This window comes from Caenorhabditis briggsae, assembly GCF_000004555.2.
Source record: "Caenorhabditis briggsae complete genome, chrII, whole genome shotgun sequence".
Lineage (NCBI taxonomy): Eukaryota > Metazoa > Nematoda > Chromadorea > Rhabditida > Rhabditidae > Caenorhabditis > Caenorhabditis briggsae.
The window spans coordinates 2,962,768-2,987,335 of NC_013486.2; the positions used below are offsets into that span (position 1 = coordinate 2,962,768).

At 36.4% G+C, this 24,568-nt stretch overlaps 4 protein-coding genes across 4 annotated transcripts; 3 read left to right on the forward strand and 1 right to left on the reverse strand.

Annotated features, from left to right (window-relative positions):
* Window positions 1–2,063: 2,063 nt before the first annotated feature.
* CBG13407 lies at window positions 2,064–8,394 on the forward strand (the record flags this gene model as incomplete). Its single annotated transcript, XM_045241850.1, has 11 exons — window positions 2,064–2,127; window positions 2,201–2,402; window positions 2,468–4,468; window positions 4,512–4,618; window positions 4,665–4,856; window positions 4,907–5,193; window positions 5,249–5,355; window positions 6,290–6,704; window positions 6,755–6,893; window positions 7,322–7,587; window positions 7,636–8,394. The coding sequence occupies 11 exons, from the start codon at window positions 2,064–2,066 to the stop codon at window positions 8,392–8,394; spliced, it is 4,539 nt and encodes a 1,512-aa protein (XP_045095152.1).
* Window positions 8,395–10,130: 1,736 nt separating this feature from the next.
* CBG13405 lies at window positions 10,131–14,184 on the reverse strand (the record flags this gene model as incomplete). Its single annotated transcript, XM_045241851.1, has 10 exons — window positions 10,131–10,301; window positions 10,431–10,779; window positions 10,835–10,956; window positions 11,345–11,619; window positions 11,818–11,949; window positions 11,996–12,102; window positions 12,147–12,316; window positions 12,370–13,452; window positions 13,522–14,048; window positions 14,121–14,184. 10 exons carry the CDS (start codon window positions 14,182–14,184, stop codon window positions 10,131–10,133), a joined length of 3,000 nt encoding a protein of 999 aa, XP_045095153.1.
* A 1,400-nt stretch (window positions 14,185–15,584) lies between these two features.
* On the forward strand, window positions 15,585–15,998 carry CBG13403 (the record flags this gene model as incomplete). The annotated part of the gene is made up of 1 exon (XM_002629990.1): window positions 15,585–15,998. The coding sequence occupies one exon, from the start codon at window positions 15,585–15,587 to the stop codon at window positions 15,996–15,998; it is 414 nt and encodes a 137-aa protein (XP_002630036.1).
* Window positions 15,999–18,011: 2,013 nt separating this feature from the next.
* On the forward strand, window positions 18,012–24,470 carry Cbr-lact-2 (the record flags this gene model as incomplete). The annotated part of the gene is made up of 5 exons (XM_002629989.2): window positions 18,012–18,193; window positions 21,259–21,402; window positions 22,470–22,764; window positions 23,539–24,201; window positions 24,246–24,470. 5 exons carry the CDS (start codon window positions 18,012–18,014, stop codon window positions 24,468–24,470), a joined length of 1,509 nt encoding a protein of 502 aa, XP_002630035.2.
* Between the last annotated feature and the right edge of the window lie 98 nt (window positions 24,471–24,568).

The window sequence follows — 24,568 nt, forward strand, 5'->3', positions numbered from 1 at the left end:
CCACCATGTAAAAATGGCCTAGAAAACATACCAGATGGATCTGATCATTTTTAAGCAAAAAATTTGGTGGCCTAGAAAACTCAACTTGCAATGTTAGGTCACCTCCCCAAAATGACTCAGAAAACGTACCAGGTGAATATCTGACCATTTCTAGGCCAAAAAAGTTGGTGGCCTAGAAAACTCAACTTACGAAAGTTAGGCCACCATGTTGAAATGGCTCAGAAAACGTACCAGGTGAATATCTGACCATTTCTAGGCCAAAAAGATTGGTGGCCTAGAAAACTCATAATGCAAAAGTTAGGCCACTATGTTAAAATGGCTTAAAAACACACCATGTTAACATCAGATCATTTTCAGGTCAAAAAGTTTGGTGGCCTAGAAAATTCATGTTGGAAAAATTAGGCCACCAGGTCAGATGGCCTAGAAAAAAGATGAGATACGATTTTTTACAATTAATTCCGGCGGTCAATAGCAATTTTTTGTCGATAATTTGTCGACAAATGCCCCCTTCGACAAATTTATCGACAAAAAAAACAACAAATTCATCGACAATTTATCAACAAAATTTTGTCGATAAATTTGTCGATAAATTACTTTCGACAAATTTACCGATAATTTGTCGACGATTTATCGACAAAATTTTATCGTTTTTTATCGACAAATTTATCGATAATTTGTCACGTAAATTGTCGACAAAATCGGAAAATCTTTGTCGATAAGGCACACTCCTCACTGAGGAGGTATATCAAGTGATGACTCTCTTGTTCGACTCCCTCGAGCTGCTAAACTTTTTTTGAATTTTTTCTTCGTTCTTTGCGGTGACTGTATTTGACTTCTAGGTGGTCCTATATGGTTCCATATACTTGGAATTGGTTTCCATTTTTATTTTAACTGTTTTACACGTTATTTTCGAAACTTTTTGTTTTCATCTATTTTTCCACAATTTTCAAAGGATTGTGATCCATTGAAGATTCTAGACAAACCGCATATTTTTGATTTTGCTCAAACTATATATTTTTGATTTTGCTCAAACTATTGGTCCTTTTGGGCACGCTGATTACAAAACTGTAGTCAGTTTTTCCACCCCGCCCTCGTGAAAAAAGATATGAGCTATAAAAGTGACTACAGTACTAATTTCTCATTTTTGGAGTGAGTTTCTGAAGGAGTTATAAACTTTTTTTGGCTTATTCAAATGTTACCCGTATTTTGTATACTTTTCTACAATCGGAAGAGGTTTCTGAATCTGAAGAGGAAGAGGAAACTCTCAATTTCAATAATTCCAAAATGGTCTAAATACATTTTTATTAGATAGACAATTTTTGGGTTACTGTAGTTTTCGATTACGGATCTCAAATAGTTGAAAACATGAAATTTTCGAATTTTGTATTTTTTTTTGAAAACTTGTTTCAAAAATCAGAAACTCTGTAAAGAAGATTAAGCAACATTTTTATTAAAACATTTCTGATTGAAAAATTTAAAAGAAAGTTTGCATAATTTTATTGGAACGCTGATTCGTACTGCAGAAGTCCAGAAACCTGCAAAATTTTAGATTTTTTAAATTAGGATTTTTTTGAATTTAACCTTTCGTCCGAATTTTTGATAAATACCGAATTCTTCTCAAGCTAGCTATGACGATTTTTACAACAATGAAAATTTTCATTTTTGACCTGCCTAAATTCAAAAATTTGGACTACGGTAGCTTTTCAAGTTCACTTACTAATGCATTGATGTTATTCAAGTGGTTCTTTTAAACTGATATAAATTTGCTGGAATTCCCGATATTTATAAGAATCTTCCAGAAGAAAAAAAACTAGAATAGGGCAGTGAATCAGGATGACAAAAATCCCCACGCGTTTTTTGAAAATTTCGTCGACTTCCAATTCCACGTAAAATGCCCAGTATTTTCCAACGTTTCTAAAAATCCACAAATATATTTCCTCCTCTTTTGACACCCTGATTTAGTGATCTACTCTATATTAAGATCCTCCTGGAAGATCCCTATAAATACCGAAAGAATCAGAAGATTGAATCATATCTTTGAGATTTCCCTCAAATATCAAACAATGAGGAAAACTCTTATTTTCTTGAGTTTACTGTTAACAGTAACTCCAAACGCTTCGGCTAAAAGTGAGTTTGATTTCTGATTTTTCGGGATTTCCAGAATTCTCAATATTTCAAAAAAAATTATAAATTTTTTCAGACAATCCAACCAATGCACTCCACGTCATCATTGAAAAGTTTGAGTCCCTTTCCCGTATCACCAATGGACTGGCACTTCAAAAAGAACTCAACTCCAAATCTCTGAAAATCGATCACCTGCTGGCTGAAATCCTTGGAATCAACCCGGAAAATAATGGATTTGAGGAATTAAGGAAGTTCAAAATGGACGATTTATCTAAAAGGTACGCGAAACTTTCCAATGAGGCGGTGGTGTCAAAAAGTCGAATATCGATGAATCGATGGTTAGATCCCAACTGGATGTTCTTGGAAATATGGAAAAAGATTTGGAGGTGATAAAAAGGGCAGAGACGCAGAATGTGGATGAGATTGTGGAGAAATTGAAAAAGGTTTTTGAAACCGATAGCGATATTTTCTCTGGAGATTTCCAAAAATTTCCATTGAAGTTTAATAAGACATTCACAATTGAGGTCTTGACGCAAGATGATGAAAAAGAGTTGATAAACAATTTCTTAGACCTTAAGGCTGACGTGAAGTATTTTCAAACCAGTATCACTAGTTTGTTGAAATACAAAGAGACTCTAAAAACTCTGTGGCCAGTCATTGGAATCTCAAAAGAACTTTCCTCGCTGGAAACTCTGATAGAAGTCGCAAACGTCTACAAAGACTCTCATGAATCGCTGAACAAATTGAAAAGTAGTATGGATTCCTTGAATAAGGATATTCCAATACTTGTCCCTTTCATTGAACAGTCGTCTCAAATGAAAATTATAGTTCGAGATTTGAATTTTTTGTTTCAAAATCATCAAAAATCGGCACGTGGACAAATATCCGGAAGAACTTTGACAAGTGGTTTACCGCTTGGTTCAAGCGACATTCAGATGATTTTCGAAGATCTTCAAGGGACATGGTTTATTGAGATGGTGGCAAGAAACAATGAAACGATGCTGAAAAAGATGAAAAGTGATCTGAACAATCTTAGAATTCTCGGTTCGAAAATACTGCCCGCCGAATCACTCTGGAAAGTTATGAAAAGTGAAGCGGGCCTCAAGAAAGTTGAAGTATTTCTGAAAATTTGGGAATCTGCTATTTCGAATTTGGTGGATATCACCACGGTTCAAGCATTGAAAAAGTCATCCGAAGGAGTTGGAAAATGTCTTAATGATTTGTCTCCAGTTGTGTCCAATTTAAACATAACCGAAGTCAAACAGCTATTTGATGAATTAAAGAGTATTGATGAAGCTGCAACCATAATTAGCGACTTGATGCCAAATTTCGATAAGATTGACGTTCTCAAGAAAACTGAAATTTTCAAGGCACTTCGAAAGGAGTTGATGAAAGTTGACCCAAAACAAAGCACTTCTTCAATTCTTGACGCTGTTACTAAAATAAAAGAAAATCAAGATTTTCGTGATCTTTTATCTGGATCGCTTGAAGCGTATGGTAATATGGTCAAAATTCAGCAAACACGGATCGAAGACTTGTTAAATCGAAAATGGGAAAACTGGGACACTCTGAGTAAAACACAAGAGATCCTGAAGGGGACGAATTTAATCGAAACCCTCGAGTGCCTTCAACAGAAGAAATTTGACGCCACTGGAGTTTCAAAACTACTATCATTTGGATCCATGATTAGATCGATTGGCGATGAATACAAGAAAGATAGGAGTATGGAGACATTTATTGGGCAAATGGGCCAGTTCCAAAAAAGTTTGAAAAACTTAAAATCGAGCGTTCGTTCCAAAAGATCACCTTCAAATTCAACAGTTGATTCTCTTCAAAACGGTCTAACAGTGTCCCAGGATCTCTGTAAAGGAGTGGATCTCCTTTGGAAAATGGGAAATCTCTATGGAAAGAAAAAGGATTTGGACATGGTGGTGGCTGGCGGGAAAGAAGTTTTCCAAGAGATTCAAAATATGATCGCGTCTGTTGATACTGAGAAATTGGAGTCTGAAATGAAGAAGACGTCAGGCGACCTAGAGAAAATGAATTCCAATGCCAAGATAAACCCAAATCCAAGTCTTCAAGCCATGGGAGAGTTCTGTGAAAATGCCAGCACAATCCACGGTGTATCGATTGATTTCAAATTGTTAACAGACCCAGTAGCAGTTTCATTTGAGAAGTCGTCAAATCCAAAGATTCAAGGTGTAGCTGTTCCACTCAAAACCCTCGGAAGTCTTCAACTGGATTTCTCAAATGGAAGATCTGATTTCAAATCTGCCCAATTGAGTATCTCCAAACTCCAGGAGTACTTTGATCAAGTCTTTTCAATTCAACGAAAGTCCCACAAGTGAGTCATTTTCAGGGAGTCTTAAAAAATAGTAATTTTCCAGTGCCGAATCTGAGCCTTTTGACTTCAAGACCTACGGTATGTATGGAGGAACTGGTTTGGTTTTCATAGCAATTTTGATTGGGTTAATATTCGTGGCAAAGTGGATAAGTGAGTTTAATATTTAAAAAAATATCGATTTTCCATTATTTTACAGTGAATGATAGAAAGCGTACCGATCCAAACTGCTATATTCATCTCCTCGATTCTGGAGAAGAATCAGTGTTAACCACGGTAACAATAAATACACAAATTTGGGACTTTCTTCCAATTCATCGAGCGATTAAAGATAGGAATATGGAGGCTTTGAAAAAATGTGTTAGGAATGGGGCGAATGTTAATGCCTATGGTAGGAGGGTGTGGTACGTTTTGAAAAATTGATTTTTGTTATTTTTTCAGCTCGAACGGTCCCAGAACAACTCACACCACTACATATGGCAGTTAAACAGGAAGAATGGAAAATGGCGAAACTTCTTATCATGAATGGAGCAGACAGAAATCTTAGGGATTGGTGTTATTTGGCGCCGGAAGAGTGTATCCAAGAAACAGACCACAATATGAAAAAGGTTTTCGATCAGTTGAGAGGAAAAACCTTCCGTCGAAGATTGCCAGAGCAATTTCCAAATTCGAAATATTTGATTCGGGATGTTGAAGACGAACGCTTTTTGAAACGATTTCCAACGCAGGTGTTATTTTTTCAGAGAATCAGAAACTGAAAAAAAAACATCAATTTGATTTCAGAATATACAAATGTACGGAGCATCGGAGACGACAACACATTTGGTATGCTCGGTAGATGAACCAAATCCCAATAGGATGGATTTTTCAAATATTAATTTTTTCTTTGAGTACGTTTGAGTTCCAAAATTAAGGAAAAAGACACAAATCGTGGATTCCAAAATATTTATATCCTTTTCGAGAGTCGAACGAAAAAAATCACAAAAAAAAATACTATTTTAAAAATTCGGAATTTCGGAATGTCGGTTTTTTAAAAACATCAAAATTTTAAAGTTGAAGCTTCATTTTTTTATCAGAAAAAACGAAAAACTGGTGAAAGTTGACAGAAAGAATTCGACAGCGCAAAAAACATCAGAAGTAATTCCGTTCGAGACCCGCAAGCAAACTTTTCGCGTGCGCCTCTGACATACTGTAGTTCAAAAAACCTTCAGAAGAATTTCGATCGGAATTGGATTCCTAAAAAAAGCTTCAGAAATATTCCAGGCGGAATTTTCGGAATTCCGAATCCCGTTCCGAACACCCCTGCTAATCATTCTTATAATTTTTCTTATATATAAAACGCTACACTCGTCTACAAAATAAAACTACCCAAATCCAAGTTATAGCTCATTCCAGACTTATTTCGTGGCAGTTCTATTTTGTAGCATGTCCTATTTTAAAAAGAAAAGAAATAGACTACATCGTGCCGCAGGCGCACCAGCCAGCTGTTGCGTCGGAGGCGCGGCAAACAGCCTGGTAATAAATGAATAAAACTACGCCTCTTTATTTCTCGGTTTGTTCGCAAATTTTGAAAAGCTTGAAAATAAAATCTAAATTGACGTCACCCTAAAACAAATTTTTTAAAAAAGTTACATTGCGTCACAAGCGCACCAGCCAATGGCGCGACAAACAGGCTGGTGGAAACGGAAAGTACAAGAATCGTTCTTTGAGAGCATTTACGATAAATTAGGATTTACCGATGATTCCGATGATATACGTGTATCGCCTAAACTCCATGGCAGTCTTCCCCTATAAAAATCTGTTTTTTTTCTGTTTTTTTTTCAGTAACGTCATAATAATGAAACCTTCCTGGGTAATTGATTGTGCGAAATGGTGGCATCCTTGGTTGACTGTTGACTACAAGTATCGTGTGACAAGACTCAACCTCGATGGAACAATTTACGAGACACTTCTAAAAATTCATCAACATCTTCAAGAACGACGTATTCCATTTCTGAATGGAGTAAAATTCTACTTGGTAGGATTTGAACTTGAGACTTGTACGGGCCAGTTCTCAAGCAAAACGGTTTCGGATGTTGCGAAATTATTAGGAGCCGATGACGTTGTGATGGGTCACCCGAAAGCAACGGACGCGGATTTTCAAGGAGGGTGTGATCATCCACCCAAACCTTACTATTTTGATAACATGGGACATGCGTTCATCATTATTCCAATTCCTGAATACCGCCCAACTACTGACGTGAGCTATTGAACTTGTTAGTGACGTTCCCCATGTTTACATTTTCTCAGATCGAGGGATGGAATCCACAATACTTTACGTGCAATCGTTTTTCGGTAATGGATATTAATGAACTTGTCGAATTCCTCTTCAAATTCGAACCACATCATTATAAATTGTCTGGAAAAGAAGATAAGACCACGTTCAAGAGTTGGCAGCCATTTAATCAAACTAACTAGATTATTTTTGAAGAAAAATTTCTGTTTGAAAAATTTTCAGACTTTTACTGATTTTGACAATGTTTTTTTTCTGTGTTTGTCTGGATTTTGGTGGGAAATGGAGTTCGCGTTCTAACCTATTGTCTTTGCCAGGCCCTTCGCGTCTCAATTCTGGAGATGAGTCAGAGTTAGTAAGGGGAACGATATGTGGCAAACCATACTAGTGCTTTCCAATTCATCAGGCGATTCGAGATCGGAATGTAGATGCGTTGAAAAAATGTATTAAGAATGGAGCGAATGTTAATGCCTATGGTAAGAATTTGATAGAGTAACAGCCAAGAAGCTACTCTATTACGTTATGGCCATTACAGTACTCCTACTGTAAAAGATTTTATACTAATCCTAAGTATGATTTTTCAGTTCAGCAACATGGAACATGGTGGACACCTCTACATATCGCAGTTGACATGAATTCTGAAGAAATGCAGAAACTTTTGATAATGAATGGAGCCGATGTAAATCTCAGAGATAGTAGTTACAGAACACCGGAAGAATGTCTCCTGTGTATGACTGATTCGATGTTTAAAAAGTTTAAAGAAAAAACCTTCCGTCGAAGATTGCCGAAACAATTTGCGAAATCGAAATGGTTGATTTATTCTGAAGGGTTCTCGAAACGCAAACATCGGGTTGGGCGTTTTTGAAGAATCGAAAATTCAAAAAAAATTGATTTACAGACAGTGCATAAGGCAGAAATGGCGACACATATCAGTTTTTGGAACGAAGAAGATAATCAAGTACAGGAAATTGTCAATATTGATGACCTTATTTCTAAGAATCCGGACCGACTCAAGTTTTTTTTTCCAATAAGTTTTGAATTCAGTAGTTCAGAAATTCAAAAATTCGGAAATTCAAAAATTCGGAAATTCAGAAATTCAGAATTTCAGAATTTCAGAATTTCAGAAATTCAGAAATTCAAAAATTCAAAAATTCAAAAATTCGGAAATTCAGAAATTCAGAAATTCAGAAATTCAAAAATTCAAAAATTCAGAAATTCAGAAATTCAGAAATTCCAAGAAACTCAGAAATTCAGAAATTCAAAAATTCAAAAATTCAGAAATTCAGAAATTCAGAAATTCATAAATTCAGAAATTCAGAAACTATTGGGTATTCAAAACTTATTTTCTTACAGAAACGTAATGATCATGAAACCCAGTTGGTCGAAAAACTGTAAAAAATGGTGGCATCGATGGATTGCTGCGGACTACAAACATCGTGTGACAAAAGTCTGTGTCAATGGAAAAATCTACGAGACGGTAGCGAAAATCTATCAGCACACCCAAGAACGACGTATTCCTTTTTTGTATGGAGTCGCAGTCAATCTGGGTGGTTTTTGCGACAAAACAGAAGGATACATACAGGCTGTTCTGGAACCGCTGGTGCGTGACTTGGGAGTTGAAAATGTTGATTGCGGAGGTTTACCAAACCCCGGCTGAGATATGTTCCAAAAAGGAGAAGATCAGCCTGCGAAACCATATTACTTCGATAACATGGGACATTGTTGGATCATTGCTGGATCAAAAATGGCTGAGGTGAGCACTTTTGATTAATTTCGGGGTCAGCAAATAATGACAACTCAATTTTTCGATTTTTACGCGATATTTTTTTCGTGACACTTTTCTATTTTCCAAAAGTGTTTAGTGACGTATTACTTTTTTTTTCAAACTTTTAGGAAAAAAAAACAACCACCTTCACCGATATTTGGGCATACACGGCACTGCCTTCTTGTACATCTGACGTCGTAAAGCCGGTTTTTACAAGAAGGTCTCGAAGTGATTTTCCTTTAAGCTCCACCACTCTAGCTTCCAGTCCCACTTGGTTGAGAGATGAACGCACTACATTGGTTACACTGTCAGAGACGAAGGGGATTGCCAAGATGGGAATGTTACTTTTATCCTTGGTATAGTCGTTTCGATATATTTTACTGATTTTGTGAGGGTACCCCTTTGGTGGATAACCGGTACCACCTACTAGAGAATACCTTGTTTTTGAAGCGGAGTTCACAGTTCAGAAACGGTAACCAGTCCATCTTGGGTGCTTCCTGTGTGAGACGAATATGTGTTGCCTGACTGTTTAGGCATGTGAAGATATTGTCCAGTGTGTCTTGAGATTCCGCTACCACGATGTAGTATATATCTTCTGAACAGAATGATAGGATGGTCCACCACTGCCTGATATGCTGCTTTGTTGTCGATATTGGTGTAGAGCGCTTCCCTCCAACCGATAAGGTCACCAAGAAGATTCTTCACACACAAGATTCAATTTTAAATACATTTCGAAACCAGAAGAAATTATGTTTCTCTTCTTTTATTTAACCGGCGTTAAACTTATCTTATGGTGAGGAGGAAGGAGCATTTCATTAATCATTAGAATTTCGAATATTTGGATCACTCGAAAAAACCAAAATTCTTTTTAATGATTTCTAAAATTCCAAAAAGAAACTAAAATTTAAGAAAATTCAAGAAGTTCGAAAAATCTTAGTTGCGATTTTGTTTTTGAATTTCCAGATTTCTATTTGCACATATTTTAACACTGAAAAAGTTTCTAATATAAACTTTTTTCATTTCACAATTTCTGAAACTCTTATTTTCTGATTATTGCGTTTTCCGGAACTCCCGATGTTCGTTTTTCTGAACTTCTCAGTTACCTGGAATTCTGGAAATCTTGATCTTTTGAAATTTTGATAAATCTGACTCAAAATTCAGATCAAAATTCAGAAAAATAATCGCAAAATTTTCAGAAATTCAGAAAATTTTATTATAGTTCAAAATCCACAAACTCGCAAAATTTAAGCAATGCAATCAATTTTAAAAATTTTCAAAAAAAAATTCTCAGAAATTCAGTAATTTTGAAAACCGGAAGTTTCAGTAAAGTTAAAAACTTTTAAAAAATGAGTGAAACTTGAAATTCCGGAAAAGGGAAAATTCAAGAATTCAGGAAATTTTTTTTTTAAATTGAGCATTTCATAACTCATAAAAATTGAGTTTTTAAAAAGCCAGAACCTTTAAAAAAACTCAAAATTCAAAACGCCGGTTTGACAACCCTAAAAATAACACACAACAAAAACCAAGTTTATTGATATTTACCAGACAATTGTAACTGGTTTTGAAGTCTTCAAAAAAGTATTAAAGGCACGAGTAGAAATGTTTTTTCTTAATTCTAGTTAGTTATATTATTCCGGTTCTTTGTTAAATGGCTGCCATTTTTTGAACGTGGTCTCATCTTCCTTTCCAGACAATCCATAATGATGCGGTTCGAATTTGAGGAGGAATTCGAGCAATTCATTCACAGTCATCACCGAAAAACGATTGCATTTCAAGTATTCTGGATTCCATCTCTTGTCCTGAGAAAAAATAAATTTGAAATTTCTTTTTTGAATTTTTTTTCATTTTTCCCAAGTTTCATAATTATGCTATGATTGCTGTCTGCATCTTTCCCCATAATTTTGTGAAATAAATGAAAAATCGCTCACTTGAGAAACTTCAGAAACGTCTCCTTGAATGAAAATTTTGTCCATTGGTTTTAGGATTCGTTTTGTGATAACTTCATCGACTCCTAACAACGGCATCGTGTCTTTCAATGCATCACGCACTTCTCTGGATGTTTTGTCCTTGTCGTCAAAACCAATCAAATAGACTTTGATTCCAAACAAAAATGGAATACGTCGTTCTTGGCTGTGTTGATGGATTTTCTCAACCGTCTCGTAAATTTTTCCACTAAATTCCACTTTTGTCACACGATACTTGAAATCGACGGAAAGCCAAGGATGCCACCATTTGCTACAAACCGTTAGCCAAGTGTTCTTCATTATCATTACGTTTCTGCAATTAATTCGAAAATTTTCAATTTTTCAAGTTCCAAATTTCAAAAACTCACTGGAACAAAAACTTGAGATCAGTCGGTTGAAGACTCATAATTCCGTCCAAATTGACGTTGTCTTCATTTGTTATCCCCTCCAACAATACCATATGTGTCGCCATTTCTTTCGCATTCACTGTCTGTAATTGTAATTTATTTTATTCGGAAGTTTAAAATATGTGTTACGAGGTCGAGTCTGTGAGGAATAAATTACAGTATTTCCTCTAATAGAATCCCATCCAAACCGCCAACTTCAAGCTCAATTATCTCGAATCCTGTCAAAGATTTCAAAAAGTTAGGGCTCTGATTATGGTTCTTCATAGCATCAACATTTGGAGAGTTTGTCAGGAGACGATGACCAGCGACAGGAGTTTCCGTTTATAGGAGCAGAGGGGTGAACCATCCTTGGATCCTGCTATCTTGTAAAGCAGCCGAGTTAATTGAGCTCAAAGCTGACGGTCTAGGTGACGTTCTATTGAAGTGTTCACGGTATTATGGAATTTAAAAATTATCTTAAAACAAACGCACCCGAAAACTCCATCTCCCTGGAAAATGCCCGTAAATCAAATATTTCGATTTTGGAAATTGTTGTGGCAGTCTTCGACGGTAAGATTTTCCTTTCAACTCGTCAAACACCTTTTTCGTATCGTCGTCATCTTCATGGATACACTCTTCCGCCGTTTTATAATCACTATCTTTAAGAGATCTGTCGGCTCCATTCATAAGAAGAATTCGCGCCATATCAAAGTCATAATTATTAACTGCTATGTGTAGAGGCGTCAAAAATTTTCCTTTTTGCCAAACTGGAAAAAATAAACTATTTTCCAAGACTTAACTGATGAGAAGTAGGCTACTGTTTTTTTTTAATTTCAGAAGCTCAAATTTATTCAAAAAGAATAATTGAACAAAGTGTTCCTCACAATTGCCCGATTCGGTACTTACCATAGGCGTTCACGTTCGCTCCATTCTTAATACATCTTTTCAATGCACTCAAATCATGCCGTCGAATCGCTCGATGAATGTGAAGAAATTCGTAGCTACGGCCATCATCTTTGACGTTGTTAACACCGACTCATCTCCAGAATCCAGAAGATGAATATAGTAGTTAGGATCGCTGCGCTTCCTATCGTCCACTGAAAAACAATGGAAATTTTATTTTTGAAAATAGCTAAAACTCACCTATACATCTTGCCAAGAAAATGAATCCAATTAAAGTTGCTATAAAAATCAGTCCACTTCCTCCATAGATTCCAATGGTCTTAAAATTCAAAGGATCGGATTCGGCGCTGGAAAATTACTATTTTTTTAAGACTCCCTGAAAATGACTCACTTGTGGGACTTTCGTTGAATTGAAAAGACTTGATCAAAGTACTCCTGGAGTTTCGAGAGACTCAATTGGGCAGATTTGAAATCAGATCTTCCATTTGAGAAATCCAGTTGAAGACTTCCGAGAGTTTTGAGTGGAACTGCCACACTTTGAATCTTTTGATTTGAAGACTTCTCAAAAGAAGCAGCAACTGGATCTTGCAACAATTTGGAGTCAATGGAAACACCGTGGATTGTGCTCGCGTTTTCAAAAAACTCTCCCATGACTTGAAGATTTGGATTTGGATATTTCTTTGCGTTAGACTCAAGCTTCTGAAGATCTCCGACGTCTTCTTCATTTCAGACTCCAATTTCTCAGTATCAACAGAAGCGATAATATTTTGAAACTCTTGGAAAACTTCTTTCCCTCCAGCCACAACCATGTCCAAATCCTTTTTCTTTCCATAGAGATTTCCCATTTTCCGAAGGAGATCCACTCCTTTACTGAGATCCTGTGCCACTATTAGACCATTTTGAAAAGAATCAACTGTTGAATTTGAAGGTGATCTTTTGGGACGAACGCTGGCAGCCAAGTTTCTTAAACTTTTTTGGAATTGGTCCACTTGTCCAATAAATGTCTCCATACTCTTATCCTTCTTGTATTCATCACCAATTGATCGAATCATGGATCCAAATGTCAGAAGCTTTGAAATTCCAGTGGCATCAAATTTCTTCTGTTGAAGGCATTCGAGGGTTTCAATCAGGCTCGTACCGTTCAAAACGACTTTAGCTTTTGAAAGTGCATCCCATTTCTGAATTTTTCGAATCAACAAGTTTCTAATCCCAATGTTCTCAATCTTGCCTATGATTTCGTTTGCCGTGAGAAATCCTTCCAGAAGGTCTTTGTATTCTGGTTTAGCTCTCAGCCGATCAGCTTCTTGTTGCAATCCCATATAATTTAGAGTGTGATCTATTTGACCTAAATCTGATTCAAAAGCATTGAACATGGTTTCGTTTTCGAGAACTGAGATTTCGGAGAATTCAACCAACAACGGTTTCAATTCCAATGCGGCTTTTTCAATAGACTCTAGTTGATTCAGCATTTTATTCAATTGTTCAAAATCAACGTCTACAGAAATTTGAGTGAGATCCTTAAGGCATCTTTCGACTTCAGATGAGGATAATTGGAGAGTTTGAAACGAACTAATATCCATTACATGATGACTGGCACCTTCCACAAGATCCAAAGATTTCTTAACTTTTATGATGTCGATTTTAGTCTTGAAACTTCTCCAATGAACTTTAGTTTCAGTCATTTTGTCATTCAACGCCTTCAAGACAATCAAGTCAGATATCATTTTTTTTTCAAGGTATTTTTGTCATCATTTGCTATCTTTAACCTTGTCTCGGAAATCATTGATTACTTCGGACAACAATTTGAAACTGCTTTTAAACTCGTTCTCATCGGACCGGCCGTCTTTTAGATTGAATGTTTTATTGAGTGCCCTTGGAAATGTATTAAAAATTCCAGATATCGAAGTAACACGCATTTCAAAAATCTTCTTCCCCTTTTCCACAATCTCATCCACATTCTGGTATTCTCCACTTTTTAAAACCTCCAAATCTTCCCCCATTTTTCCAAGAACATCCAGTTGGGATTTCACCATCGATTCATCGATATTCGACTTTTTTACAGTACCCGCATCAGTGGAAATTTTCGCGTACCTTTTAGATAAATCGTCCATTTTGAACTTCCTTAATTCCTCAAATCCATTATTTTCCGGGTTGATTCCAAGGATTTCAGCCAGCAGGTGATCGATTTTCAGAGATTTGGAGTTGAGTTCTTTTTGAAGTGCCAGTCCATTGGTGATACGGGAAAGGGACTCGAACTTTTCAATGATGCCGTGGAGTGCATTGGTTGGATTGTCTGAAAAAATTTATAATTTTTTTTTGAAATATTGAGAATTCCGGAAATCCAAAAATCAAAAAACAAACTCACTTTTAGCCGAAGCGTCTGCAGTTACTGTAAACAGTAAACTCAAGAAAATAAGAGTTTTCCTCATTGTTTGATATTTGAGAGAAATCTCAAAGATATGATTCAATCTTCTGATTCTTTCGGTATTTATAGGGATCTTCCAGGAGGATCTTAATATAGAGTAGATCACTAAATCAGGGTGTCAAAAGAGGAGGAAATATATTTGTGGATTTTTAGAACTGTTGGAAAATCCTGGGCATTTTACGTGGAATTGGAAGTCGACGAAATTTTCAAAAAACGCGTGGAAATTAATATTTTTTGAAAGATGTTGTTATCCTAATCAACTGGCCTATTTCAGATTTTTTTTTCTAGAAGATTCGTATAAATATTGAAAAATTCAGAAAGTTCAAATCAGTTTATAAGAATCACTCGAAAAACACCAATGTATTAGTAGGTGAGTTTGGAAACTACAGTAATCCGAAACGTTTTTGATTTTCAGCAATACGAAAAAAATGAACATCTACGCTCAAGAATCAATACCGTCAATGCGAAACGTTGTTTTTCAAAAAATTGGACAGAAGGTAAAGTTTCGAAAAAGTTCCTAATTAAAAAATCTATTTTTTGCAGTTTTTGTGGAATTTTACAGTATCTTCATACAATCAACGTTCCAATGAAATTATGCTAACTTTATTTTAAATGTTTTAATGTAACATCACTAATAAAGAATTTCTATTTTATATACATTGTTTGAATTTTGGTTGTTTTTTTTCAAAAATCCCAAATTCGGAATTTGGAAAAAGTCCTACATTTGAAATTTTTATTCAACAACTACAGTAACCCAGAAATATAATTCATTAATGTTGGAAACCAATTTATCTATCTGATGAAGTATATATTACTTTTGAACTTGAATTTCCCTACATTTGACAAATTTCTGTTCCAAATTTCAGTTCCAAAAATGTTCCAATTTTTTCGGTTACTGTAACTTAGAATCTCCTGAACATCAGATAAGCACGAAGAACGTCCTTCTAGAAAAATCAGAGCTCATTTGTTCCAATTTCTGAAATGTTCTGGAGGTGACTGGATTTTCAGGAAATCAAAAATGTCTTTGATTAACACTTACAATTAGCACATTATTTGAATTCACATCCGTAACAGTACTGGTTCTGCTCTCATGTCTAGTTCTACCTCTTTTACATCCGCTAACATCACCTACATATATCCTTATCTTGTCTACGGTCTTCACCTGTAATTACTGTCAATATAAGTAAGTAATTTACAACTGTATATGACGACGTTACTGTACCTTACTTCCCCGGAGCACAGGAACCCGACATCCGGTATGATGGGAAGCTGCACCTCAGTCCGCACTTTCCCAGGAGCTCGAACGTGGTGGGCGGAGCGAAATTCCAGGTCTAAAAAAGGTATATAAGGAGGAGCGGAATCCAGGTCTCAAACCACCGATACAGTTAGTCAACTCTCTAGACCATGTCTTTCTACTACTCTGCTCCATCTTTCTATTCCTTCCACTATATCCCACGGACCAATCGCCTCAATCAGGTCCAGAAGAAATCATTGGATAACTACTCTCGCTATATGGCTGAGAAAATGATTGAGATCCAAGACCAATATCACTATGAATCCCACCTAGCTGAATTTCCAGTTTACAGCTCGGATTCTGAAGTTTCTAGTCCGCCTTCCAGTCCAATTACCTCTAGCCCACCTCCAGTGCTTATTCCAAATCCATTCTACAACCCTGAACTCGCCAAGCAGATTTTGGCCGAACGCCAGAAAAAGCAGATGTCACCAATCTCACCAAGTGGAGTCCAACTTGTCCCAAACCCATTCTACAATCCACAACTTGCCAAGCAATTGATGTCCAAGAAGTCAAAAAAGTTATGATACCAATTTTAATTTTCTTTCATTCTCTCGCCTGTTAATTTGTATTGACGGTTTCTCTCTATCGGTGTTTTAATTGTAATTTCTTTCCTAATAACTTCCTTCTCTCAATAAATTAATAATTATTAAATCAAAATCTCTTCAAGTATGTCTATTCTGACAGTATTTCTCCAATATCATTACAAACAGACTTTCAAAGGGGACTTCCTTAGTCCTATCGATTTCAAAATTATATTTCCTGATCAACTTTAAATGCGAAAAATCCGGTAAATCCAGTACTGTAGTTTCCCATCCAAATCTAATGCATTTCTAGAACATTGTCTCTAAACAGCTGTTGATATAATTTTCGGTTTCTTCAAGATTCACATAACTTTCAAATTGCACAATTTTCTAATCATGCACAGTTTTTTTTCCGTTTATCAGTTTTGATATAACGCTGTCCCCAGGATATACGAATTTTCCCTTTTTTGACAATTTTAAACCTTAGCATCCTTAGCATGGATTATGAAAACTAAAGGTGTTTCTCTCTGTAGACTCCCAGTTTTCTAACCTATAATTATAGAATGTTCGCTTCCGAATCGGAAAAGACAAACAATGAAAAAGGATGCCGTTACCTTTGAATATCCAGATTATATGGAAAAGAAACATTGTGTCCGTCATGTAACACAAACATTACAAAAAGCGTTTGGATATTACACTATCCTTTTTAGAAGGCATCCCTGTGTGTTGGCCATTTTCTTTATTTTTCTGCCCATCGATCATTTGGAAAATGTTTCTTGGTGGTCAGATATAGCATAGCCAGTTTACTGAAAGCTTCCGTTTTTCAAATTTGAATCTTATATTCAATTTGAGCACTTTTCCAGAGAACCTGTTGTCGAATATCCCGAACACTATTAAGTTTGAGCTTATATATCTCGGCTCCTATGAGAGATATCAAAAATATGACAACTGATAAAATATAGCTGATATTATGATGAATAATTTATCAGTTGAAAACTTTTTTATATCTGCGACAGGAACCGAGATAAATTGGCTTCAAGTTGGGGGATAGAAAATTTTCTAGTTTCAACAACTACTCATTAGTCACTTCTAACTACGAAAAAATCTGTGGCCAACGAACACAAAAATTTTATCTACTGTTCTATTCGTCATTTGCAATTTTTATTTTAACTATGCTGTGCGCTGATTCAGCTGATAAGCTCATGCATTTTCAGCAACCAACACCGTTGACTATGTGTCTTTTCTCTTATCAATTTTTTGTCTGGGTCTCTTCTATCTCCGCCTTGCTCCACCTCTTTTCTTTTCACCCTCAAAAAAGGCGCTGCTCATTTTTCTATTTCCACCCGGCTTTTCAATTTTAGCATTAATTTTTTCTCGAAACTTTATAATTTCACATAGCGCCAAATGCAAAAAAAAAATGAGTGCCCCCGCCCCCTTCTGGGGTAGTCCCTGTGCTGAAAACCCGTCAACTTTTAACCCATATATCTTGGTTCCTTTTAGAGATATAAAAAAGCGGTCAACTAATAAATTATTTATCATAATATTCGCTATATTTTATCAGTTGACCACTTTTTAGTAGCTCTTATAGGAAGTGAGATATATGAGCTCAAAGTTGACAGTTTCCACACCCTAGCGATCCCTGTCCCAAAGCTAGAGCAAACTTCGAGCTTATATATCTCGGCTGCTTCAAGAGATATTACAAATTAATCAACTGATAAATTACTTATCATAATATCTATATTTTATCAGTTGACCACTTTTTGATATCTCCTACAGTAACTGAGATATATGAGCTCAATCCTCCTATTAGAGTGTTTTCGGTGTTTTCGGTAATAACCAACCCACCCCCTAGTACAAAATTTCCCTCTTTTTCCACTAACTGGTTTTTCGGATATAATATATAATTGGAATGGACTGTTGTGTCCCCCCGAAAAACCAGAAGAACTGTCGTCGGATTATGAAAACTAAAGGTGTTTCAATTCTCTCTGGTTAATATTGTTGTTATTTTTCGGAATCATGGCGACGACGTCGACCACTGAAATCACGACAACAGAAGACGTGGTGATGAAAACGGACGACGACGTGGTGGTGGACGAAGGAGAAGAAGAAGAGAAAACAGAAGAGAGGAAACAACGACAACGTTTTCTGCTGGAAACGGGTTCATTGCAGCGTCGACTGTTGATCTACGGAATTGCTGGGTGAGTACTATCTTCCTGTCACTTTCACCTCCTGATGGTGATTTTTTTGAAACTTGCCTCGCACTTTTTTTCATTTTCACTTTTTCACGTTCATTTTGACGGACTGATCTGATCTATATATCTGCTTTCTGTGTATCTTTTGTGTAGCATGAAATATTCGGTTTACACTTGATGTATGTTTCTGAGATATTGAAGTTGTAAGATTCTAGGTTTTAAGACTCTCAAGTTCTGAAATTTTGAAACTTCTTGGTTTCAAAGTTTTGATATAAAGCTAAAAATTTCCTTCAAACATGTCCAAAAACCAACTTTCTAGGATTTTCAGAAGCTGAGATATAACCTTGTGAAGTTTCGAAGATTAGAGACGCAGACAACGAGACACACTGTAGCCTCCCAATCCTCAAATGACTGTATCTCGGGTACTAGAAGGCCTAGAAAAATAAAAAAATTTAACAAAAATTGGTCCCAATATAGTCTCTTTAAAATTCCACACTTTCCTGTCCAGTTTTCAACTTTCTAGCTTATCTAGGAGCCGAGATACAGTCGTTTAAAGTTTCCAAGGTTAGTAGAGACGCAGCGTGTCTCGTCGTCTTCCGTCTCTAGCCTCCCATATTTTAAATGGCTGTATCTCGGTTCCTAGAAAAACTAGAAGCTTACTGATTTTGGAATTTTGTCTATTTGGAATTTTGTCATCGTTTGATTTTTTCCATTTTTCAAATCACCAGTCTCACTTTGAAAAGAAGGAATTTTCTGGAATTTTCTGCATATCAAGTTATCTTTCTTCCGAGCTCAATTATCTCAGTTCCTGTCAAAGCTATCAAAAATCTGTCAACTGATAAAATATTGATGATAAAGTGATTAAAATTTTATTAGTGTATATAGTTTTGATATCTCTTGAAGGAACCAAGATAATTGATCTCAAAGAGGAAATACGGTATTTTACAAGACTCAGAAAATATGCCAATTTTCAGAGACTTCGAATTTCGAAAACTCTCCATTTTGAAATTTCCCGCTTTTTCCAATTCCCAACCACAGCGTAGCACACACCATCTATAAATTTTGACGTTTGATTCCAAACACACATAGTTATAATAGATTATTCAGTTATCAGTTACTTCTTCAACCCATTTTGTAGTCTGTTTGCTACTGATAAGAGCTTTTTTGAATAGGAACTGTCAATCATACCATATGGGCTTCTTTCTTTAGTGGTTTTTTTCGGGTGACGAAACGAAATATATGTATGTGGCATGTTTCGAAAAATCATGTGAAGTTTTTTTTAGTGCTCTACTGTTTAAAATTTTGGTCGGGGTACGAAAAATTAGTCTTGGGGACAAATGTTCTGCATCGGGATTCTGAAGTTTCAAGCTCCTGAGATTTTTGGATGATGTCAGCTTTGAACCTCTATATCTCATTTCCTGCAAAAGGTAGCAAAAAGTGGTCAACTAACAAAATGTTCATCATAATATAAGAACAATTTTGTCAGTTAACACATTTTTGATATCTTTGACAAGAAATGAGATATGTGAGCTCATGTTTGATGATTGGAGTCTTGTTCACCACCCTGTAGAGGCGCCTCTAATAGTCTATTTTAACCCCAAGTATTTCATTTCCTATAGAAGATACCAAAAATGGTAAACTGAGAAAATTTTTATCATAATATTAAAACATTTTGTCAATTTATCATTTTCTGATATCTTTTACAGGACTTGAGATACATGAGCTCAAAGCTAACAGTGCGACTTGCGGCCGAAAATTCGAGAATGGGCGGGGCTTAGGTCCGTTAGCGAAATCCTTAAAGAAGCATGTGTTTTTTAGTTTCTTTAAATTTTCTGCTATTTTCGAGTTAACCATGTTTAGAGCTTCAAAATGAGTATGAACACGGCCAAGTTTGGAGCATTTCGAAAAATTTTGGTATACGCTCAACTTTGTATGGCCCCTAACTTTTTCAGTTTCTCTTCGAAACCTATAAAGCTCATATTTTTGAGTTTCCCTTGTCATGAGCTTAAAAATAAGTATAAACACGACATGTTTATGAAAATTTCAGTTTTTGACCTTAAAGGCGCATGGTCCAAGGGCAAAAATCAAAATCATCCGAATATAGTCGTGTTTATACTTATTTTGAAGCTTACAACAATGTTCAAGTTCAAAAATCTAATTTTCTTAAGACAAGTTTAAAAATCTAATTTTCTTTAAAACTGAAGAAATTAGGACCCCTCGAAAATCGGAAAAATTTCAATTTTTCGATTTTCGATGAATTCGGATTTTGTGAAATTTTTTGAGATTTGTTCATTTCTTGAAAAATTGAGTTTGTCTTGTTATGAACTTCAAAATGAGTATAAACACGACAAAATTCGGATAATATTGATTTTCGTCCTCATCATGCGCCTTTAAGGTCAAAAATTGGAATTTTCAGAAACATGTTGTGTGTGTACTCATTTTGAAGCTAATTTTGAAGCTTTTGAAGTAAGGGAAACTTGAAAACGTACGTTTCAGCTAATTTGATGCAAAACTGAAAAAGTTAGGGACCATAAAAATTATGGGCGAATTTCCGAATGCCCCAAAATTCTCCAAACTGTGCCGTGTTTGTACTCATTTTGAAGCTCCAAACATGAGAAATTCAAAAATGGTCGAAAATAACAATTACAGATGTGCTCCGAATATTGGAAATTGGAAAACCCCTGCCATTCCCGAACCCATCAATTATCACATCTGTTTTTTAAAACTTCCTGAAAAAGTAAATCCGACCTAAAATTGAAGATATGATTAGTTAAAGTTGAAATTAGTTAAAACAAAATCAAGAGACACTGACTAATTGGTCAAAAGGCGGCCTTCAATTTCCTGTTCTTCTCCTTCTTTTTACAATTTTATTGTCCTTTTTTCTCTTTATTCCTTCTTTTTTCTCTGAAAAAAAGGGACAACAATACCCCCACTCCCTCATTAACCCATCAGCAAAAAGCAGCAGAATAAGCATCATATTCTGAAAGCGTGACCTCCATATCGAAAACTAGTCATCCCTTTTTGTGTTTACTCTCCCACCCTCAATTCTTCCTTACCACCCAAATTTACAGTATTCTCGCCGCCGTGGGGGCGTGGCTTGTCTTGGCCATCGCAGTTGACAACGTTTCGATTCTCATTGAAGGCGGCGGAATGCATCTCGACAACCTCGTCGGACATGTGGCTTCTGGCTATGAGAAGGTGGAGAAAGTTTTCAAGTGAGTTTTGAAATCATCAGTTGTACATAGCGCGTAATTAGGGGGTCCCTAACTTTAAGTCGTTTTTTCTCGCTTCCTGAAAGAAATATCAAAAAGTAGTCAACAGACAAAATGTTTATCGTAATATCAGCAATGTTTTATTAGTTAACCTTATTCTGACATCTTTGACAGGAACCGAGATCTATGAGCTTAAAGTTAGAGACACTAGTTCAGGGAGGAGCAGAATAACTCGAGCTTTATGTCGGTACTTTAAGCCGTTTTTTCTTGCTTCCTGTAAGAGATATCAAAAAGTGGTAAACCAAAAAAATATTTTTAACTTCATGCTCAATATTTTGTCAGTTGATTACTTATTGATATCTTCTACAAGAAGCCAGAAAAATGAGCTCAAAGAAGACGTGCCTCTGGGAGTGACGCACTTCTAGTTGTTAACTTTGAGCCAAATCATTTAGCTTTCTGTGAGAGATATCACAAAGTTGTCAACTAACAAAATGTTTATAGTATTATGCTCAACATTTTGTTAGTTAATCACTTTTTGATATCTGTTACAGGAAGTCAGAAAAATGGGTTCAAAGTTGACGAACAGAGGCCCCTCTACAGGGTGGTCTATCTCGCTTCCTGTACGCGATATGAAAAAGTAGTCAATTGACAAAAAGTTCATTATTTTATGCCAAATATTTTATTAGTTGGCCACTTTTTGATATCTCTTACAGTAAGCGAGATTATAAGCTCGAAGTTGACGATTTTTTTTTAACTTCAAGGGATGCCCTTTATAATCTATCTCTGAAATCTAAAAAGTTTTTTTTGTTCTCTTTTTGCTTGTTCATGATATTTGCATACACCTTTCACCAAGGTCGTGTGAATACACACTCTCAATTATTCTCCACCCAATTATACTCTAACACTCTGCGTCTCTTTGTGCTGAAAACGAAAAAAGAGAGAGAGAGAGAGAGAGAGAGAGAGAGAGAGAGAGAGAAAAGGAAAAGGAAAGTGAATACAGAATACATAAAGCAAATGAAAAACGAATAATACAAAGTGAACAACAGTGTAAACAAAAAGAAAACTTCCAGACGAAACTTCGCCGACGGTTGGGAGCGAGAGGGTGCGTCGATTACCGTATACCATAAGGATCGAGTGATTGTTGATCTTCAAGGAGGATATGCGGACAAAGCATCTGGAAGAAAATGGACTCCGGACACCAGGACAGTTGTATTCAGTACCACAAAAGCGGTTGGAGCAGTCTGTGTAGCGATTCTGGTCGATCGTGGGTACATTAGTTATGACGACAAGATGAGCAAGATTTGGCCAGAGTTTGCGCAGAACGGGAAGGAGAATATCACTATTGATTGGCTCATGTCTCATCGGGTAATAGTTTCAGCTTCATTCGGCTGGCGGGCGGCCGGTTGCCGACTGCGAGTTTTTGAATTTACAAATTCCCAGAATCTCAGAATTTCAGAATCTCAGAATATCAGAACCGCAGAATCTTAAAATTTAGAATCTTAGGGTATCACAATTTCCAAATTTTTGATTTTCAGAATTTTTGGATTTCTGAACTTCTGAATCTCAGAAACTTACATTTTCTGAATTTCTAATCTTCAGATCCTCAGAATCTCAGAATTCCAGAATTACAGAATTTCAGAATCTCAGAATCTCCTAATCCCAAAATCTTACATTTTCTGAATTCCTAAACTTCAGAATCTCAGAATCTCAGAATATCAGAAGCTCAGGATCTCAGAATCTCAGAATTTCAGAATCTCAGAATTTCAGAATTTCAGAATCTCAGGATTTCAGAATATCAGAATCTCCGAATCTCAGAATTTCAGAATTCCAGAATTTCTGAATTTTTCGAATTTGTGACTTTCCGAATTTCCACATCTGAAAATCTGAGAATTTCAAAATTTCAGAATCTCAGAACTTCAGAATTTCTGGATTCTTGAAAAGCAAAATTCAAAATTTACAAAATTCGGAAATTCAAAAATCCTGAAACTCTTCAAATTCTGAAATTCTGAAGTTCTGAAATTCGGAAATCAGAAATTCAAAAAACCGGAAACTCTAGAACTTGGGAATTCGGAAATTTCGAAATTCGGCAATTCTGAAATCCAGAACTCCAGAATTCAGGTTCTAACTTATATCTTTCAGGCCGGTCTCGCTGCTCTCGACATGCCAATTTCCATCGAAGACGCCAACGATTTCGCCAAAATGAGTGAAGTCATCGCCTCCCAAAAACCCAACTGGGAGCCTGGAACCAAATCCGGCTACCATGCAATCACCTACGGCTGGATCGTAGATCAAATCGTTAGACGCGCCGATCCCCAAGGAAGATCAGTCGGCAGATTCTTCAAGGAAGAAGTCGCCGACGTTCACGGAATCGATTTCCATATCGGTCTTCCGCCCAGCGAAGAGCACACAGTATCCCGGCTATCTATGCCTTCCACAATGCACCTCTTCCGAGAAATCGTCCACGATCCTCGTGTTCTTATCGTTCTCGCTGTATTCAACTTGCGTCCTCCAAACTCTATCGCTAGAAAAATCGCCGCCAATCCAACTTGGTTCAAATTAGAGCAGGATGTTAACACTTTCAACAACCCAACTCTTCATGCTATGGAGCAAGTTGCTGCTCTCGGAATCACCAAGTCAAGAGACTTGGCTAGACTCTTCTCGTTGGTTCAACAGGGGAAGTTGTTCTCGAAGGATCTTTTGGAGAAGTTCCGTGTTCCTCAAGTGCAAGGAATCGATGAAGTCGTCATGACTCCATTACCAAAAGGGCATGGTTTCTTGTACGAGAGACATCCAATGAGCGGGGTAAGTTATTTGAAGACCTGGCGCCACGAATTTTCCTTTTACAGAAAAAGTGGCTTGTCGGGCACCCGGGTTACGGTGGAAGCACCATCATGATGGATCTGGATGACGGAATCACCATTGCTTATGTTTCCAACGGCTTGAAAACCGGGATGGGAGAGCTCACGAGAACCTATCGTCACCTTCGAGATGCAGTTTTTGAATGCCTGGAAAAGCAAAAAAATGGAGCCAGTGTCTTCATCGAGGACGCTGTCCAAGCAGTAGCTGCTTAAACTTTTTCTTTTTTTTTGAATTTTTTGTACATAATGCCATTTTTGGGACGGGTCTTTGCATAAAAAATTTGTTAGATCTGTTCATGGTTCATCTAAAA